This window comes from Schistocerca gregaria, chromosome 1, assembly GCF_023897955.1.
Source record: "Schistocerca gregaria isolate iqSchGreg1 chromosome 1, iqSchGreg1.2, whole genome shotgun sequence".
Classification (NCBI taxonomy): domain Eukaryota; kingdom Metazoa; phylum Arthropoda; class Insecta; order Orthoptera; family Acrididae; genus Schistocerca; species Schistocerca gregaria.
Window position 1 is genome coordinate 1208370580 of NC_064920.1, and position 22144 is coordinate 1208392723.

At 38.6% G+C, this 22144-nt stretch overlaps 1 protein-coding gene across 2 annotated transcripts in view; it reads right to left on the reverse strand.

The window, feature by feature from the left end:
• LOC126284816 (lysosomal alpha-mannosidase-like) overlaps positions 1-22144 on the reverse strand; it is a 264961-nt gene that overhangs the window by 206686 nt on the left and 36131 nt on the right. The window contains exons 2-4 of one of the 2 annotated variants that reach the window (XM_049984023.1): positions 21369-21471; positions 20315-20396; positions 2680-2865 (exon numbers count right to left, since the gene is read on the reverse strand). The exons of the other annotated variant lie outside the window; for it this stretch is intronic. Of the exons in view, the coding sequence (XP_049839980.1) occupies positions 2680-2865; positions 20315-20396; positions 21369-21471 (371 nt within the window). The remainder of the gene's footprint in view (positions 1-2679; positions 2866-20314; positions 20397-21368; positions 21472-22144) is intronic. 2 annotated transcript variants of the gene reach the window in all.

Genomic DNA, 22144 nt, shown 5'->3' on the forward strand with positions numbered 1-22144 from the left:
AGACTACAACCCTCTCTCACTCCTTTCCCAACCACCGCTTCCCTTTCGTGTCCCTCAACTCTTATAACTGCCATCTGCTTTCTGTACAAATTGTAAATCGCCTTTCGCTCCCTATATTTTACCCCTGCCACTTTCAGAATTTGAAAGAGAGTATTCCAGTCAACATTGTCAAAAGCTTTCTACAAATGCTAGAAATGTTGGTTTGCCCTTCCTTAATCTAGCTTCTAAGATAAGTCGTAGGGTCAGTATTGCCGCACGTGTTCTAACATTTCTATGGAATCCAAACTGATCTTCCCCGAGGTCGGCTTCTACTAGTTTTTCCATTCGTCTGTAAAGAATTCGCGTTAGTATTTTGCAGCAGTGACTTATTAAACTGATAGTTCGGTAATTTTCACATCTGTCAAAACCTGTTTTCTTTGGAATTGGAATTATTATATTCTTCTTGAAGTCTGAGGGTATTTCACCTGCCTCATACATCTTGCTCACCAAATGGTAGAGTTTTGTCAGGACTGGCTCTCCCAAGGCCGTCAGTAGTTCCAATGGAATGTTGTCTACTCCGGGGGCCTTGTTTTGACTTTCAGTGCTCTGTCAAACTCTACACACAGTATCGTATCTCCCATTTCGTCTTCATCTACATCCTCTTCCATTTCCATAATATTGTTCTCAAGTACATCGCCCTTGTATAGACCCTCTATATACTCCTTCCACCTTTCTTCTTTTCCTTCTTTGCTTAGAACTGGGTTTCCATCTGAGCTCTTGATGTTCATACAAGTGGTTCTCTCATCTCCAAAGGTCTCTTTAATTTTCCTGTAAGCAGTATCTATCTTACCCCTAGTGAGATAAGCCTCTACATCCTTACATTTGTCCTCTAGTCATCCCTGCTTAGCCATTTTGCACTTCCTGTCGATCTCATTTTTGAGACGTCTGTATTCCTTTTTGCCTGCTTCATTTACTGCATTATTTTTTTACTCCTTTCATCAATTAAATTCAGTATTTCTTCTGTTACCCAAGAATTTCTACTAGCCCTTCTTTAAGTATAGCATACGCAAAAAAAGATCAATATTACATGTGAAAGCCTAGCTTCTGTTGTTGTGCGATAATCTTAAAGACCAATATTATATGTGAAAGGTTAGCTTTTCTTGTTGTTATACAGTACTGTGTTCATTAATGTAAACTGTTAACTTTTCCTCTTGCGTGTTCGTACTATGTAACAAGTGATGTTGCTATTGGCTGACTAGAACACGTGTCCTATGCTCTGAATAGCTGCTATCATCGGCCGGCAAGATCTCGTGGCTTGAGATATGAGTCGCTTACAAAAGACATTGTAACCTCAGTTTCAACGCTCTGGAAACTAATGCGCTGTGTTTGGTGCAATGCGAATTTATACTTGTGTAATATGAAAATTTGCAGCTTATATGTTGCTGTAAATTGAAGGTCTTTCCAAAACGTCTCTGCCCTGTCTTTTCTTTTTTCCCCTGGAATTTCTACACGATTGTATAAAACGTTAACCATTCAAAGGATTGATAAGTTTTACAGTTCTGAGGGAAAATCTACGGGAAAAGTGTATTTTCACCCGGGAAAAAGGATATTTTTCAAACGGGATATCCAGGAGAAATTCGGGAATAATCCGGGAATTTTTTTTCCTTGTCCCCGTATACACCCTGGATTAGCTAATGAGCAATGCGGCACTGTGGTTAATTCACTGGATTCGTATTCAAGACGAGTAGCCATGCACATTTTGAGGCTTCTATGGCTCTTATAAACTGTTTAAGACAAATCCTAAGGTGGTTCATTTGGAAAAGAACATAGCTAATTTCCTTCCTCATCTTCATCCAAACCAAACTTATGTGACCTGGTTCTTGATAGGATGTAAACTTTAATCTTCCTTACTTACCAGAAACAGTCAACCAGTCCATCTGATTGAGAAAAATTTCGTTACTGAGTAAATGTGCTGTGAAGCAGTTGTAACAATTTGTAAACTTTTAAACAGAGTGCAATGATATTTTCATCAAACAATAATGAGAAATTTTTCTCTCTTATGAAGGAGATGAAACTAGGCTAAACCCTGGAGATCAGCACTAGAAGTAAGACAATTTTGTTACTGCTTAACTGATTTAGGAATAAGTGGAAATATGAACCAACAGACAGAATGAGAATATTCTTCTTAAGCTAATACATGAGCAATGACATAAATGACACAGGAAGACCTCAGGAAAGATGAGAGTAGCTCTCTGGACAAAACCATAACACGTATTTTGCCTATAACTTGAAGTAAAGGATTAGAATCATATTCTGTTTAATTACCTATGCATGTTTTCTTTTGGATATGTTACAGTATCACACTACATGTATGCTACATCTCTTAGGTCTCTGGTGTAAAATAATATAGAGACCTCACATTAAGATAAACTTTATAAATTTGCTTGGTCCTCTAGTGCCTATGAATCTCATTTTTAACATTCAGTAAGGCTATAAGAGAATTAATTGGACATGACTGGAATTGAAGATATGTCCATGAAAATGATAAAATGTAGGTCTTGAGAACAGTAAAATGATGGAAGCAAAAAAATCCTGAGAGCGTAAATAATAAATAGTTTTTGGATGTAAAAATAGTTCTGGTAATTAAATACAAAATAGAAATTGTCTTGTTGAGTGAAAGAACTAAATGGATACACTTACCTCAAACCCCATGTAAACTGATCTATTATTGACTGATAGTGTGTAGCTGCTTCATCATTCATGCTCCAGGCCCCACCAACAATCTCCAACTGCCCAGAGTTGATAAGATCTATCAGTTGCTGTTGCTTAACTTCATCATGATCCAGCCACCACTTCCATAAGAAAGCAGTTTCAACGTAAATAAACCTGAAAAATTTCAACATTATGGACAGACTTACATATAATGACAATAACTAATATGTTAGTAGTACATCATATATGGATGACATGATTTCTGACTATGATTGGTAGAGGCTATATCTTTACGTGACAATCTAGGTGGATGATATGCTCAAGTAACCCCAGAGAGAGGCACTAAAATAAAGATATATAATGATATACCAGGAAAAAAATTATTCTTGGAATTCTGAGAGGAGTTAATAAATATATGTCAGCTCTGATTTCACAAAATAGCAATGACAGCAACATGACACATATTCGTAAATATCAAACCCTGCCCTTGCACCATTCACATGTGAATTATGTGACAGAAAGAAGTGGCTAATGATACTGATTCACTATGTGTCATCCATTAAATACTGCATAGGAAACAATACATTGCTACTTACCATATAGATAATATACCTAGTTGCAGACAGGCACAATTAAAAGACACTTACATATAAGCTCTTGGCCATGGCCTTCTTCAGAAAAAGAGAAACAAACACCACCCATTCATACAAGTAGACACACTTGATGTACACCGGACTGCCAAGTCCAGCAGTTTGGGCCAGAAAACACCTATCACATGGTATGGCAGCAGCAATCTGGAGGTGGTGGGGAAAGTGAAGAGAAAGGAAAGGGGAAAAGAGAGCAATTTACTGGTTGGGGAACAGAGGAGCACTGTTTGGCAGGGTATGCAGGGACTAGAATGCCAAAGTGCAGTATCAGGTTGTGAGGCAGGGAACTGGGGAAACAGAGCAAAACTGGAGAGAAGCGGGGAAAGATAGACGGGTGCATTGGCAGAGGGTGGAAAGCAAAGTGTGAGGGAGAAGGGAATGGGGAGGAGGTGATAGGACAGAGTGGGTGTAAACTGCTGGTTGTGGATGGTGGACAGTATGTTACCATAGGTTGTGACCAGGATAGTTAGAGGAGTCCATCTGGTTGAGAAAAAATTTCGTTACTGAGTAAATGTGCTGTGAAGCAGTTGTAACAATTTCTAAACTTTTAAACAGATGCCTACAAGATGTGCGACTATTAACCCCACACATTATTCTCGCTATTTTCTTTTGAGCAGTGAATACCTTTTGCCTAAGTGTTGAGTTGCCCTAGAATATTATACCGTATGACATCAGAGAGTGGAAGTATGCAAATTATGTTAGCTTACTAATTTCTACATCCTCAAAATTGCCAATTATTCTGATTGCAAATGTTGCTGAATCTAGTCGCTTTAGGACACCCAAAATATTAATTTTCCAATTAAGATTCTCATCTATATGTACAACAAAAAATTTAGTATGATCTACCCTGGCTAGTGACTTATTTTGATGTATTATGTTTATTGAAGGAATTAAACTTTTTGCAGCAGAAAATTGGATGTACTGTGTTTTTTCAAAGTTCAGAGCTACCCCATTCACAGAAAACCAATTAATAACTTTTGCAAAGACCTTATTTGTATCACTTTCTATCAGACTTACTTTTACTGGATTAATAATTATGCTTGTATCATCACCAAACATCATCAGTTCAGCATCTTTTTTCACATAAAAATGGAGGTCATTCACTTATATCAAGAACAGGAGGGGACCCATGATCGAACCTTGTGGAACACCTAATGTAATTTCACCCCAGTTAGATGAAGTGGCAAACTCTTTTGCATCACTTGAAGCAAATAAAGAGACTTTTTGCTCCCAGTTGTGTAGATATGACTTAAACCACTCATCTAACATAATGTCATGATTCACACAATCAAATGCTTTGAATAAGTCACAGAATATTCCTACTGGTGACATTTTACTATTTAAAGACTCTAGTATGTGGCCATGAAATTGTATATTGCTATCTAAGTGGAACAGCATTTCTGAAATCTGAACTGTGATTTACTAAGTATCCCATTACTGTTGAGATGGCTAACCACTCTTGAGTACATTACTTTCCCAAAGATTTTTGGGCCTGACAATGGCATATTTTAACCTGTCTGGAAAAATACCCCAAGTCAGTGATGCATTTTACATGTGACTCAAAACATCAGCTATAATTGATCCACACTGTTAGAGATGTCATCTACTCCAACAGAACATTTATTTTTCAAAGATTTAATAATTTTTCTTATTTCACAAGAGGTTGTTGGATGAAACTTAATCTGACTAAAGTTTTTCAAAACTGATTCTTCCATGTACTGCCTGGCTTTTTCTTTTGAACTATTCTCACCAATTATTTCTCCTACACTTAAGAAGTTATTGTTAAATACATTGGCTGCTTGTGTTCTGTTGGTTAAGATGGTCTCATTCTCTTTAACAGTAATACTACCTACCCCAGTGTTTACTTTTCCTGTCTCCCTCCTAACAACATTCCATATTGATTTGATTTTTTTGCTGGAGTTGTTAATTTCTTCTCAAACATACATATTTCTTGATTTCCTTACAACTTTTCTCAGAATGTAATAATAATTTTAATAGTGTGAAACTGCTTCTGGATATTTACTAGTTCTTGCTGTCTCATACAGTTTTCTTTTTCTTTCTGAAGACACTTTAATACCTGTAGTAATCCAAGATTTCTTTGAAAAGTTTGTGGTGTTACATTTAGTAATTTTCTTTGGAAAACAATGTTCAAAAAGGGATATAAATTTATCAAGAAATATGCTGCATTTATCATTAGCATTTGGCTTTTTATATACACCTTCCCAGTTTACATTTCCTAAACATTCTCTGAAGTGATCTATAGACACCGGGTTGAGCACCCACACACTTTTACTTAATGGTTCGGAAGTGTACAGCCTGTTAGGTTTTGTAACTTAATCAGTTGTGCATCATGGTCAGATAATCAATTTACCACAGGGAGGATAAGGAGGAAGACTGAGGGCAGGGTAGTGGTTGGAAAGTGGTGTCCCAAGGCAACAGTAGGTTGGATAACTTATACAGGTGGTTTCTGGACTGCTCTTCTAAATGTTGGAGAGCAAGGGATTCAGTTTCAAGGATGTGATGTATGAAGCAGGGATTAGACAGTAGTAGTATCTTGTGGAGAGAGCAGAGGTGATTCTGGGATGCCAGTACCCTGGAGATGTGTTTTTGCAGTACCAGGTTTGTGAGGGCCCAGGAGTCTGGTGAAATATGTAAAGGTATACATCATTGTGAAAGGATGGGTGGCATCCAGGGAAAGAAATTTTTATGGTTAGCTCATTTGGGAGGAGTCTATGGTTTAGGCAATATTAAAAAAATACAGGATGTGGGACTGGGGCTTAGCCAGGGGAAGGGATGCTTTTCTGAACTGGTGAAAGATGGAGCAGGGGTCCATTATGGCAGGAATGATGTAATGGAAATGGGAATGACATGGAAATGGGCAAAATAGGTCCTGATGGTTGTGAGAGGATCTGGACAAGAGGCAGTGTGTGAAAAGGATATGTAACAACACGGAAAAAAAAAGAACTACAGATACACAAAAAAATGGAGAAAACCAAAAAATACACACAAATACGTAAAAAAACGAAAAAATGTTTGAAAGTGAGTGAAACTATGTAAAAATATGCATAAATACATTGAAAGTGTACATAAACATGGGAGAAAATGAACAGACAGGTTGTGGGAGTATGTGTGTGTTTCGATAGTGAAAGAGAGGGAGTGAGTGGGTGTGGAAAATAAAATGCTAAAGTATATCATCATGAGGGATCTGCAATATCAAATATAATTACAACTATCAGGGAAATAATCTGAGGCATCAGATGCTGTGTTGTGTGTGGATGATCATTGATAGAGTGTGGCTGGGAAGCCCTTTGGAGGGCAGTGAAAAAATACAGGAAAAAGAGAAACAACAGACACTGAGAAGAGTAATGCTCTAGAAAACAATAACAAAAGAAAACATAACAGGGTTATAGGATGGAAGAAATGACATTTGATAAAATCAAACAATGGAAACTCCAAATAGGAATATCAGCAATGCAGGAAGAGATAGATTGCTACTTACCACATAAAGGTCATGTTACGTTTCAGACAGGCACAATTAAAATACACTTACAATAAGCTTTCTTCCACAGCCTTCATCTGTAAAATGGAAACGCACACCACTCATTCATACAAGCAAGCACATCTCACACACACATTACCGTGAACTCCAATGACTTGGGCCAGAACACAACTATCATGTGGGACGATAGCAGCAATCTGGAGGTAGTGGCAGATACAGAAAAACCTCAAGGAGGGGGTGCTAAAGATATCTTGAGCTACCTTTGCTTTTACCGTAACAAAAAATAGTCAAGTCACTTGCAAAGTTTCAGAGAGTTTTATTCAAACTGATTATACACATATACAAAATACTGCCATCTTATTTATATATTTATTGATATAAAAAAGATACAATTGTGGCTCTCTTCCTTAAATGATGAATTCTATGCACCTGTTCTTACCAGTAGATTGCTTAATCACATTGTCCATAGGATAATCAATGTCAGGATTAGTGTTCAACACAACTAAAGTGTTGAGTCAATCCTTCTTCATTGTCAACTTGAGCCATGTCTTTGGTGAAAAAGTTCTTTCTATTGTAGCAATAGATGCACGTAGACAAGCAAATGCTTTGTATAGTGTGTGCTAGACAGAAGCATATAAAATACAATAGGAAAGTACAACTACTCGATAACTCAATTCAGTCAAGTTGACTAATGAAAGAAATGAACAAATAGTGTTCAGGCTGACTGGCGGGGGGTGGCACGGGTGGCAATGCGGGTGACCCCTTACGTGGGGAGCAGGGGGGTGCAACCCGCATGACCCCCATATGTGTCCACCACTGAGTAAGGGGAAAGGATACCATTGTACACATGGGGGTAGTGAGGAGTGCTATCTGGCATAGTGTGCAGAGATTACAATGCCAACAGGTGCAGCAGCCACCACTAACCAGGACAAGAGCTAAGTAGGCCATCCTGTGGCATGACATGCAGCTGAACAAAACATCCTTGATTTCAATGGCCATTTTATTAACAGAGCCATTTGGATCCTTCCCTCCACCATCAGCTTTTCTGAAATGAACAGATGGGAGTTATCCTTACAATACATTCACTGCTCCCTTAATTATCCTGGCATGAACCTATGGTAACGTATTGTCGTCATAGCCTCCAACCAGCAGTTCCCACCTCCTATTGCCCATCGCCACCTCTCATTCCAGTTTCCTACACCTTTTGTTTGCCGCCCTCTGCCAATGCACCTGCCCATCTTTCCCTGCTCCTCTCCTTTCCTGCATTTCCGCACCTCCCTGCCCCACAATCTGACACTGCACCTGTTGACATTCTAGCCCCTGAACACTCTGCCAGATGGTGCTCATCTCTTCCCTGACCTGAACACTGCTATCGCTTCCACTTTCCCTCCCCCTTCCCTTTCCCCACCCCCTCCAGATTGCTGCTGGAGAGAAGGAGAGAAGTAAAAAGACTGATTGTGATGCTGGAATGAGGGCTGTGTATTGTTGGAATAGGAACAGGTTAGGAGCTGGATGGGTGAGGACGATGACTAATGAAGACTAAGGCCAGGAATGTTATGGGGACGTAGGGTATATTACAGGGAAAGTTCCTACCTGTGCAATTCAAAAAAGCTGGTGTTGGTGGGAAGGATCCAGATGGCACAGGCTGTGAAGCAGTCATTGACACAAAGGATGTCATGTTTGGCAGCATACTCAGCAACAGAGCGTTCCACTTCTTTCTTGGCCACAGTTTGTTGTTGGCCATTCATGCGGACAGACAGCTTGTTTCAAGAGTAAGATTTTCACTCTGCAGCGGAGTGTGTGCTGATATGAAACTTCCTGGCAGATTAAAACTGTGTGCCGGACCAAGACTCGAACTCGGGACCTTTGCCTTTCGCGGGCAAGTGCTCTACCAACTGAGCTACCCAATCATGATTCATGCCCCGCCCTCACACAGCACTGGTGGAGAATGTAATTCTCTGGTGGAGAATGTAATTCTGTTGCTCCAGTCCTGGATGGTACTGAGTTTGGAAGGGAATGCTCCTCTGTGGCTGGACAGTGGGACTTTGGGAGGTGGTGCGAGACTGGAAAGATAAGGCAGAGGAGGTTTGTTTTTGTACAAGGTTGGGAGTTTAGTTACAGTCTGTGAAGACTTTGGTGAGATGCTCAGTATACTCCGAGCGGGACGATTTGTCACAGCAGATGCAATGATGATGTGTGGCTAGGCTGTATGGAAGGGACTTTCTGGTAAGTAATGGGTGGCAGTTGTTGAAATGGAGTTACTGCTGGTGGTTAGTATCTTAGATATTGGTGGAGATACCAATGTAACCATGAGGTGGTCAACATTTAGGAAGGTGGCTTGTTGGGATGAGTAGGACCAGGAGAAGTTGTTGAGGTTGTGGAGAAATGTGGATAGGGTGTCCTCACTCTCGATCCAAATCACACAGATGTCATCAATCAATCAATGTGAACCAGGTGAGGAGTTTAGGATTCTAAGTGTTTAGGAAGGATTCCTCTAGATGGCCCATCAATAGGTTGGCATAGGACAGTATTGTACAGGTCCCCATAGCCATACCTTGGATTTGTTTTTAGGTAATGCCTTCAAAGGAGAAGGAATTGTGCATGATGATGTACTTGGTCATGGCAACTAGGAAGGAGGTTGTTTAGTATGGAATCCATTGGGTGTTGGGGAAGGTAGAGTTCAACTGCTGTGAAGTCATGGGCAGTAGTGATGTGAGTGTAAAGGGGGATGGTATCGATAATGATGGGCAGGGAATCATGTGATAAAGGAACAGTGACTGTGGAGAGTTGATGGAGGAAACTGTTGACATTTTTTTATACATTACTGGCCATTAAAATTGCTACACCAAGAAGAAATGCAGATGATAAATGGGTATTCATTGGACAAATATATTATACTAGAACTGACATGTGATTACATTTTCACACAATTTGGGTGCATAGATCCTGAGAATCAGTACCCAGAACAACCACCTCTGGCCATAATAATGGCCTTGATACGCCTGGGCATTGAGTCAAACAGAAATTGGATGGAGTGTACATGTACAGCTGCCCATACAGCTTCAACATGATACCACAATTCATCAAGAGTAGTGACTGGCATATTGTGACGAGCCAGTTGCTCAGCCACCATTGACCAGACGTTTTCTATTGGTGAGAGATCTGGAGTATGTGCTGGCCAGGGTAGCAGAAGAAGAATTTCTGTATCCAGAAAGGCCCGTACACGACCTGCAACATGTGGTAGTGCATTATCCTGCTGAAATGTAGGGTTTGCAGGGATCGAATGAAGGTTTGAGCCATGGGTCGTAACACATCTGAAATGTAACATGCACAGATCAAAGTGCTGTCAATGTGAACAAGAGGTGACCGAGACATGTAACCAATGGCACCCCGTACCATCACGCCGGGTGATATGCCAGTATGGTGACAATGAATACAAGCTTCCAATGTGCATTCATCGCGATGTCGCCAAACGTGGATGCGACCATCATAATGGTGTAAACAGAACATGGATTCATCTGAAAAAATGACATTTTGCCATTTGTGCACCCAGGTGCGTCATTGAGTACACCATCGCAGGCGATCCTGTCTGTGATGCAGAGTCAATGGTAACCGTAGCCATGGTCTCCAAGCTGGTAGTCCATGCTGCTCCAAATGTCATCGAACTGTTCATGCAGATGGTTGTTGTCTTGCAAACGTCCCCAACTGTTGACTCAGGGATCAAGATGTGGTTGAACGATCCATTACAGCCATGCGCATAAGATGCCTGTCATCTCGACTGCTAGTGATACGAGGACGTTGGGATCCAGAATAGCGTTCCATATTACCCTCCTGAACCCACCGATTCCATATTCTGCTAACAGTCATTGGATCTCAACCAACACAAGCAGCAATGTCACGATACGATGAACCGAAAACGCGGTAGACTACAGTCCAACCTTTATCAAAGTCGGAAATGTGATGGTATGCATTTCTCCTCCTTACACAAGGCATCGCAACACTGTTTGACAGCCATTAGCACCCACATGGCTCCATACTATGCCAAACTGTTTATGGGCCATTTAGAGGAGTCCTTCCTATCCTCTCAAAATGCCAAACTCCTAACCTGGTTCGGGTCCATTGATGAATGATGTCTTTATGATCTGGACTCAGGGCCAAACACCCTATCCTCTTCCCTTCACAACCTCAAAAGTCTTCTCTCCCACTCAGTTCACATGTTCCTCCTCAATCCATCATGCCACCTTCCTAGACATTGACCTCCTCCTCACTGATGGCTCATATGCAACTCTGTCCACCACCAATAGTACCTGCATTTTTATGGCTGTCACCTTTTCACTCCAAATAATCCCTCCCATACAGGATGCTACCCAGGGACAGCATATCTGCAGTGACAAGAACTCCATTGACCAGTACACTGAGGGTCTCACTGAGGCCTTCACAGGCAGGTATTATTCCCAGACCTGGTCTGCAAACAGATCTCCTTTGCTATTTCCCCTCACACCACAATCCTCTCACCATCACCAAGAACCTGTCACAAAGAAGTGCTGCATATGTCAGACAATAACACCCCAGACTGGAACAGCTGAATCACATCCTATGCCAGGGCTTTGATTACCTATCATTGTGCCTTGAAATGAGGGACATCATACTCGAGATCCTTCTCACCTCTCCTAAAGCAATGTTCTATTGCCCACTGAACCTCCACAACATCCTTGTCCATCCATATGTCAGTCCCAATTCTATCCTCTTGCCACAAGGAACAGGAAGAGGAAGGGTAAACTGGCTGGGAAAATAGCAGGAAAGTTAAAGGGGGAAGGCACTGTCATGAGTGGTAAAATACCAGTGGTTATAGGGTTCAGAAATGACCCTTTTTTAGGGTAGGAAGGACAGAAAGAAACCAAATTTTAAGAGAGGTTAGAACTGATATAAACCTTCAGTTTGAGAAAGAAACCAAAAAACATAATTCTAGCTTATTACATCAGCATAAAGAACTATTGGTTAAGAATTTTCAACAGTCAGCAGATATTTTAACTCTATCCAGTCAATGTGAAATGTCAGCTATCTATATTGTATCAAAATATTTGAGGACTGAGAAATAACATTAATGAATTAACTATCTGCATAGATGAATTAGAGTCTTCATACCCAGCTGACATAGTCTGCCTCTCTGAACATCATGTGACCACTGGTATAGAACTTTTAAGTGTTACAGGGTTTAGATTAGCATCTCACTTTTGTAGCTCAGAAATGGAGAAAGGAGGAGTTGCCACATTCATCAGGAACTCTCATAAATTTAAGAACATAGACATTCATAAATTTTGCCTAGGACAGCATATGGAAGCATGTGCAACAGAAGTAGAATTTCACAAAAAATCCTTCATAATATTAAGTGCTTACCTTATTTGAACACTGTTTTCCCCCAAAACTTACCAAGCTTAGAGCAAACATTTCAAACTGTTACTGAAAAGATGGAGTTGTCAGGTTTGGTAGATGCTGCTATGGAATACCTCAGACCAGACATTTCAAGTAACTTCCATAATATGAATTTGACCCTCACTACCCCAGCAGAAATAATGTCCATCATAAAATCTTTCAAATCAAAAACATCTAGTGGGTATGATGAAATACCAACAAAGTTAATTAAAGAATGTGATTCTGAACTAAGTAACATATTAAGCTATCTGTGTAACCAGTTGTTTATCAGTGGAATATTTCCTAAATGGTTGAAATAGGCTGAAGTTAAGCCACTGTTTAAGAAGGGAGATAAAGAAATGGCATCAAATTTCCATCCAATTTCACTGTTGCCAGCTTTCTCAAAAAATTTAGAAAAAGTAATGTACAGTTGGCTTTATGACCATCTTATCTCAAATAACATACTGTCAAAGTCACAGTTTGGATTTCTAAAGGGTTCTGATATTGAGAAGGCTATCTACTCTTACAGTGAAAATGTGCTTAATTCATTAGACAAAAAACTGCAGGCAACTGGTATGTTTTGTGATCTGTCAAAGGCATCTGACTGTGTAAATCACAATATTCTTTTAAATAAATTAGAATATTATAATGCAACAGGAAATGCTACAAAATGGTTCAAATCTTATATCTCTGGCAGGAAACAAAGGGTATTATGAGGAAAGAGACATGTATCAAGCTATCAGGCTTCATCCAACTGGGAACTAATTGCATGTGGGGTCCCACAAGGCTCCTTACTTTTTCTTGTGTATATCAGTGACCTTTCATCAGTAACATTACCAGATGCTAAGTTCGTTTTGTTTGCTGATTTTACAGACATTGCAATAAATAGCAAATCAAGTGTAGTCTTAGAAAGATCAGGTAATAAAATATTTGTGGACATTAATCATTGGTTCCTATCCAGTTCTTTGTCACTAGTCTTTGAAAAAACACACTACATGCAGTTCAGAACTTGTAAGGGGTATCCCACGAGTATATGCCTAACATACAATGACAAGCAGATAGAAGAAGTGGACAGTGTTAAATTGTTGGGATTACAGCTTGATAATAAATTCAACTGGCACGAGCACGCCACAGAACTGCTGAAGTGTCTTAACAAATCTCTATTTGCAATGCGAATTGTGTCATAGGGGATATAAAAATGAAAAAGCTGGCATACGTTTACTTTCATTTCATAATGTCATATGGGATTATTTTTTGGGGTAATTCATCAAGCCAAGCTAAAGTTTTCCAGGCACAAAAACGTGCAGTAAGAGTTATATTTGGTGTGAACTCAAGAACATCTTGCAGAAGCCTGTTTAGGGAAGTAGGGGTACTAACTAATGCTTCCCAATATATTTATTCCTTAATGAAATTTGTCATTAAAAATATATAACTTCTTCAAACCAAAAGCTCAATTCATGGAATCAATACTAGAAATAAGAATAATCTTCACAGGGATTTAAAGTCTTTTAGTCTTGTACAAAAAGGTGTGAATTATTCAGGAACACACATTTTCAATAACTTGGCAGCAGCCATAAAAAGCTTAACAACCAATAAAGTTCAGTTTAAGCAAAGCATAAAGGATTTATTGGTGGCCAACTCCTTCTACTCCATTGATGAATTTCTCAGTAAAACCAACTAACTGATTTGTGTGTATATATAAGTACAATATAACTTCTGCACACTTTCAGTGCAGTAATGTGTTCACTGTAAATGTGTGTGTGTGTGTGTGTGTGTGTGTGTGTGTGTGTGTGTGTGTGTGTGTGTGTGTGTGTGTCTGTGTGTAAGTATAATCTAACTTCTGCACCATTTCAGTGCACTAATGTGTTCATTGTAAATAAGTATTACAGTAGTTGTATTACAAATTTATTACCTTATAAATAAATAAATAAACTTTTTTATTTTAAATTCAGTGGATTAGTATTTGTAAAATGACTCTTTCATATAGTGTTCATTAAAAAATGATGATCATTCCACTTGGGACCTGTGGAATGGTAAATTAGCTTATTTGTTTTAGTTGTAAATATTTGTCATGTATTGTTGTTTTTCTGGCATGTTCTACATCCTGGATGACCTCATCACTATGGATCAACTGGAATTAAAGTAAATCTAATCTAATCTAATATCCGTGTAGAAGATCCTGGCGCAAAACCTGACCAATCCCTCGAACCAACACTTCCTATTCGAGTCCAGTACTGAAAAAGTGACACACTTGTATTGATTAACCATTCTTTTGAATTGTTTTCAAGGTTTGAGCACCATTAATAAATTAATTCATCATGTTCAATAAATGCCATCATGGAGAAGAACCTTTAAGGATGTGGAACAAGTCAATGTATATGTTAACAAGAAGCAAAGAAATAATATAAACTTCATCAGAATTAATAATAAACTAGTTCTGTGCTGTTTAATTCTATTCAGTCTTATGCTCACTAAATTAAATGAGTAAATTAGAAAGCTGCCACTTCGAAAATGACCTACTGCCCCTGATATATACTAAATAGCTATTTTGTCTGCTGTTGGAGGGCTTAATGTATACTTAACTTAAATGGTATTTTTCAAAGAAAATATTTTCCTGTGTGTGTAAATACTGAGTCTTATTTACACCGAGCTAGGTGGCGCAGTGGTTAGCACACTGGACTCGCATTCAGGAGGATGACAGTTCAATCCTGCATTCAGCCATCCTGACTTAGCTATTCCAACAACCAATACAGAATAAATTTATTGAAAGCGAATGTTAGAACCCCAAGATCCTTAAAAAGTTTTCTGGCGGACATTTGGTGATCCAATTTACACAATTTTTCTTACTGCTCCCTTCTGCTGATTGAACACTTTATTGTTTTTCATTGCATTACTCTGAAGACTTGATGAGTTTTGGAAGTACCCAACATGCTGCAATATCAGTTAAAAGATGCAGCAAAGTTCAATATTCTGCTTCTAGCTGAAGAAAACATATTCTACAACAAAGCAAACACCTTTCTGTAGTCATAACCCCCAGAGAAGAGCAGAAAAATGAAATAGTCGTCCAGACATTGAGATACTTCCCTCTCATGCAACCTTACTGATTATATGTTGTTTTGCCATCTGCCTCCACAAATTCACTTTTTTATCATTTTTGTCTAATTACCATTAACATGCATGAGTATAATTTGCATTTCCAGAAAAGAGAAAGGTTGGGCCTCAGTCTTCAGGAATTTAGCACCAGGTCTAATTTTGTGCTTAGTTTTGTGTATGTAATTAATTTCCTAATTTATTTTGACCTTTGCTAGTTAATATATTTTGCTACAGATCATTATAAGATGAAATCAGTAATTGTTTCATGACTTAGATTCTTTTGTTGACTTATGAACAGATATAAATTCTGTACTAATTATAAATATTTGGAAGAAGAACTACTGTGATTCTTAAAGTATTTATTTGGCTCTAACTGAAAACATATTAGTATTAATTCCAAAATAATTACCAGGTTTGTCAAAATTATTGTTTGTTTAACTAAATCTGTTAATTTCATTATTTAAATGAATAATTCGTCCTACCTTTTGTGGTAGAAGGAACTGTTGGAAAGAAGAAATTTTTTTATGTATTCAGTTAATTGAATGAGTTATGTTTTATTTGTAATTGCTGTAACTTAAACATTGAATAATGTGAGGATATATAAAGGACCGATTTTGATCACAAGACAGTCAACCAGTCCATGGATGGTTCTCAGATATGAAAAATGAGTTGGTTAGATTAACAACAATGCATCAACTAACAGTGGAATAAGCGTAACACAAATACGCAATGTGTTAGAATAATTAATGGCAATGTACGTTTAATTTATTTGAAAAATAGTGTCACACATACTGTGTTATTCAGCAAGAACTTTGAACTGTTTGGTTAGATTCTTACCGCTCACTGATAGTCAACAGCAAACTATTGTAGCTGAATGCTGATGTTGCCTGCAACCTATTAATGAGGCTTATCAACATTTACCATTAACGAACTGGCCATGTAATGGTGCAATATTGGGGGGTTGAGAACAGTGAAAGTAAAGAACTGTTAAATGCAATTGTGTAACTGTTGGCTAGATCATTACAGTAGTCAGTGTTGAACTTCCATCCACCCATTTTTCAACAAGTATAACAATGCAGTATATTGACACCAAGGAGTCAAACAAATAAAGCAGGTGAACGTCACAATTGTACCAGGATGGTATATGACAGAAAGAAAGCACTTTTTTCTACCCAAATAAAAAGAGTATGACTCAGCACCAATGAAAGATTTAAGTTGCTAACATCCTCTCAGTTATACAAATTCATTTATCTCAGTAAGAAGAAGAAGTTTGAACAAGTACGCTGAATACATCCAAAGTATGTTTCACTACTGATTATTTAATGTTTAATCAAACTGTGCAATTACTTTGTTCATGTTTGTTGACAGAGAGCGGTAGCAAGCACTCTTTTCGGCAATAAAGTTTAAAACAGTCAACTATTCATGCAAAATATTATAGTAGATTTACTAGCTTTGACATGTCAGTCATTTTTGCAGCCCACAGAATTGTTGTTGACCTGTTGCACCATCGAAATACATTGATCAAGTAATTGCTCCAGATGTGTGGCTGTTAACATTAGGCTGGTCTACTGGTAGCAGCAGCATACAAATGGTTAACCTAAACATAATTTGACACTACTTTAAACAAAAAATAATTCAGTGGGATACTGAAGATACCCAATAAATCAAAACTGATTTAGCCACTGAAATGTTTTATGTAAAAAATTAAATGTAGCATACTTTACTGTAGCAGCTACAGACAAATGAGGTTGGCGATATTCAAATCCTGTTTGAAAAAGTTAGTTAAGCATGATGCCATTAGTGACTAAAGATAAACTGAAAAACGTATGCTTTTCATACTTAATATTTGATAATAGCTTCTCCAAAGGTAATCATTCATGTTGGTATTGGAATTTACATTGAGCACATGGTCCTCACATAAGATTTCCAAAGAAAAGAGTCTCAAAATAACAGGAAGTCAAATACTATATTTAAATTTTAGCTGTTCTCTGTTTGTACTGGATACAAATTAAAAACATTAGCATCTTATTGTTGTTGTTGTTGTTGTGGTCTTCAGTCCTGAGATTGGTTTAATGCAGCTCTCCATGCTACTCTATCCTGTGCAAGCTTCTTCATCTCCCAGTACCTACTGCAGCCTACGTCCTTCTGAATCTGCTTAGTGTATTCATCTCTTGGTCTCCCTCTACGATTTTTACCCTCCACGCTGTCCTCCAATACTAAATTGGTGATCCCTTGATGCCTCAGAACATGTCCTACCAACTGATCCCTTCTTCTAGTCAAGTTGTGCCACAAACTCCTCTTCTCCCCCATTCTATTCAATATCTCCTCATTAGTTATGTGATCTACCCTCCCAACCTTCAACTGAGCAAGGTGGCACAGTGGTTAGCACACTGGACTCGCATTCGGGAAGACGACGGTTCAATCCCGCGTCTGGCAATACTGATTTAGGTTTTCCATGACTTCCCTAAATCCCTCCAGGCAAATGCCGGGATGGTTCCTTTAAAAGGGCGTGGCTGACTTCCTTCCCCATCCTTCCCTAATCTGATGAGACCGATGACCTCGCTGTTTGGTCTCTTCCCCCAAACAATCCAATCCAATCCAAATCTAATCTTCAGTATTCTTTTGTAGCACCACATTTCAAAAGCTTCTATTCTCTTCTTGTCTAAGCTATTTATCGTCGATGTTTCACTTCCATACCTGGCTACACTGAATACAAATACTTTCAGAAACGACTTCCTGACACTTAAATCAATACTCGATGTTAACAAATTTCTCATCTTCAGAAACGCTTTCCTTGCCATTGCCAGTCTACATTTTATATCCTCTCTACTTTGACCATTATCAGTTATTTTGCTCCACAAATAGCAAAACTCCTTTACTACTTTAAGTGTCTCATCTCCTAATCTAATCCCCTCATCATCACCTGACTTAATTCGACCACATTCCATTATTCTCATTTTGCTTTTGTTGATGTTCATCTTATATCCTCCTTTCAAGACACTGTCCATTCCGTTCAACTGCTCTTCCAAGTCCTTTGCCGTCTCTGACTGAATTACAATGTCATTGGCGAACCTCAAAATTTTTATTTCTTCTCCATGGATTTTAATACCTTCTCTGAATTTTTCTTTTGTTTCCTTTACTGCTTGCTCAATATACAGATTAAATAGCATTGGGGAGAGGCTACAACCCTGTCTCACTCCCTTCCCAACCACTGCTTCCCTTTCATGTCCCTCCAATTTCCATAATATTGTCCTCAAGAACATCACAAGTGTATAGACCCTCTATATACTCCTTCCACCTTTCTGCTTTCCCTTCTTTGCTTATAACTGGGTTTCCATCTAAGCTCTTGATATTCATAAAAGTGGTTCTCTTCTCTCCAAAGGTCTCTTTAATTTTCCTGTAGACAGTATCTATCTTATCCCTCATGAGATAAGCCTCTACATCCTTACATTTGTCCTCTAGCCATGCCTGCTTAGCCATTTTGAACTTCCTGTCGATCTCATTTTTGAGACATTTTTATTCCTTTTTGTCTGCTTCATTTACTGCATTTTTGTATTTTCTCCTTTCATCAATTAAATTCAGTATCTCTTCTGTTACCCAAGGATTTCTACTAGCCGTCGTCTTTTTACCTACTTGATCCTCTGCTGCCTTCACTATCTCATCCCTCAAAGCTACCCATTCTTCTTCTACTGTATTTCTTTCCCCCATTCCTGTCAATTGTTCCCTTATGCTCTCACTGAAACTCTGTACAACCTCTGGTTTAGTCAGTTTATCTAGGTCCCATCTCCTTAAATTCCTACATTTTTGCAGTTTCTTCTGTTTTAATCTACAGTTCATAACCAATAGATTGTGGTCAGAGTCCACATCTGCCCCTGGAAATGTCTTACAATTTAAAATCTGGTTCCTAAATCTCAGTCTCACCATTATATAATCTATCTGAAACCTTCTAGTATCTCTAGAGTTCTTCCATGTATACAACCTTCTTTCGTGATTCTTGAACCAAGTGTTAGCTATGGTTAAGTTATGCTCTGCAAAATTCTACCAGGCAGCTTCCTCTTTCATTTCTTAGCTCTAATCCATATTCTCCTACTACGTTTCCTTCTCTTCCTTCTTCTACTGTTGAATTACAGTCACCCGTGACTATTAAATTTTTGTCTCCCATCACTACCTGAATAATTTCTTTTATCCAATCATACATTTCATCAATTGCTTCATCATCTGCAGAGCTAGTTGGCATATAAACTTGTACTACTGTAGTAGGCAAGGGCTCCGTGTCTATCTTGGTTACAATAGTGCGTTCACTATGCTGTTTGTAGTAGTTTACCTGCACTCCTATTTTTTTATTCATTATTAAACCTACATCTGCATTACCCCTATTTGATTTTGTATTTATAGCCCTGTATTCACCTGACCAAAAGCCTTGTTCCTCCTGCCACTGAACTTCACTAATTCCCACTATATCTAACTTTAACCTATCCATTTCCCTTTTTAAATTTTCTAACCTACCTGCCTGATTAAGGGATCTGACATTCCACACTCCGATCCATAGAACGCCAGTTTTCCCATACAGTAAAGCTACATGCCCCCGGGAAAAATTACAGCTGTAGTTTCCCCTTGCTTTCAGCCGTTCGCAGTACCAGCACAGCAAGGCCATTTTGGTTAGTGTTACAGGGCCAGATCAGTCAATCATCCAGACTGTTGCCCCTGCAACTACCGAAAAGGCTGCTGCCCCTCTTCAGTAACCACACGTTTGTCTGGCCTCTCAACAGATACCCCTCTGTTGTTGGTGGTGGTTGCACCTACGGTACGGCTATCTGTATTGCTGAGGCACACAAGCCTTCCCACCAATGGCAAGGTCCATGGTTCATGGGGGTAGGCATCTTATTAAGTAATTTTAATGTTGTATGTGAATACATGCATGAATTTTGTTGTAATTATCATGAGTTTGTTTCAGTGTGATTTTATGACTCACCTTCTATCTGGATTTTCTTGAAGCTCTCTTAACACAGTATCTATAATGTACTGCACACCAGCTCTTTGCACAGACTGTTTACCTGAAAAATTGTAGAATTCAATAAGCAAAATCCTTTACCTGTATATCTGAATCTAATATTAATGGTCATTAATGAAACAATATACACCACAGCTACTTTTTAGCTTTTCTGACAATATGAAATATACTTGTGAAGAGAAAAAAAAACATTTGTTTGACACTGAACTTTTTTGCATTGTTTCACAGTCACGAGAAACTATTCATTTTTAGGATACAGCAGAGTGTTTCTTTCTTTCAAATTTTCTGGCTGATTAAAGGTGTGTGCCTTAATTTTTGTTTTGGATCAGGACTCCAATGTAGGACTTTTGACTTTTTCAGGCAAGTGCACTATTGACTGAGCTGTCCAATCATGACTCACGGCCCATTTTCACAGTGTCACTTCCACTAGTACTCATCTTCTTCTTCCAAATTTCACAGAAGTTCTGTACCTTGTGAAAGAAATGAAACTGCAAAGACATGGCAGGCTAAGGAATTGTTTATAGAATCAGTTTTCACTCTGCAATGGAGTGTGAACTGGGACTGGTTGATGTGGGGCTGTGATGATTGGTTGAGAGTAGTGCCTGGGCAGCTTAATTGCTAGAATACTTACCCATCAAAGGTAAAGGTCCTAGGTTTGAGTCCCACTCTAGCCTACAGTATTAATCCAGCAGGAAGTTTCCGCTGTTCATTTACTAGCTTGATAGTACTCAACAAACTGTTATTTTAATGCATTTAAAATCTGTGCTTGAATGAATAGAGATTTAAATAATTTCTAATTTGATTGCAGACACACAAGAATGTTACATTATTTCCTAGCAAGATTAATTATTTTCTATATTTGTTTCCTTACTGTTATTTATTCCATATGATTTGGAATGGTTTTTAAACCTATTCTTGTATAAATTCAGCATTCATTGATGTCACTTACAATTATGTAAAAACTCTTTTCCAGTATTTAACTACAATAAAATTTCATATTTTTAACATTACTTACTTCCATAATAATACTGATCCACTGTTTTCAGCCAACCGACATCATCATGTGAATGTGGTATCATGTGCACATTTATCATGCCAGGAATGGTCTTATGGCATGCCTAAAACATCAGACAACAAATTTTTTTTATTGCCTTGGTAGTGTGTATATTGTTAATAAAAGTCTTACAATGTGTATCAGAATTAAGTAACTGAGGAAAACACAACCATATGTTGAGAATAGACAGGCATCAGCCTTCACTCCAGCAGCACCAGGAGAATACATTGTTTGTTTGTTTATTATATTATGAGCTTCTAGCTAGAACTGAGTTACTTATTTAGTCTGCCATGTATGCTTTTGCTTATTATACATTTGTGTAGTGTAGGTTTCCACCATCTTTATCATGGATAGGGTCTGTGAATGCCGTTTTTGGGTGTGATCTGAATTGGTGATCTTTTGCTAAGAACTCCAGATGGTGCTACTTCGGTGAAAGAGCATGAGCCTGTTGCCAGTGTGAATCACTGTGAGGGCGAGAAATAGGGGTTTAAGAGATGCAAGCACACCCCATCTGTCTCCCAACACTCAGGGGTATAAGTGATGTCCACCACATCCCACCTGCCCCCAACTGGTCGACTACTTTGGTCATTCTGGTTACAGCCCACATTGAGATTGACACTTGGTTATTGCAGACAATGAAAGATATTCTGGGATACAAATCAAAAGGCCTTCCCAGTTTGTCTGACAAACAGATTCAGGTGCTGTCTGTGGCTGATGAAGATCATGAGCCAGGTGCA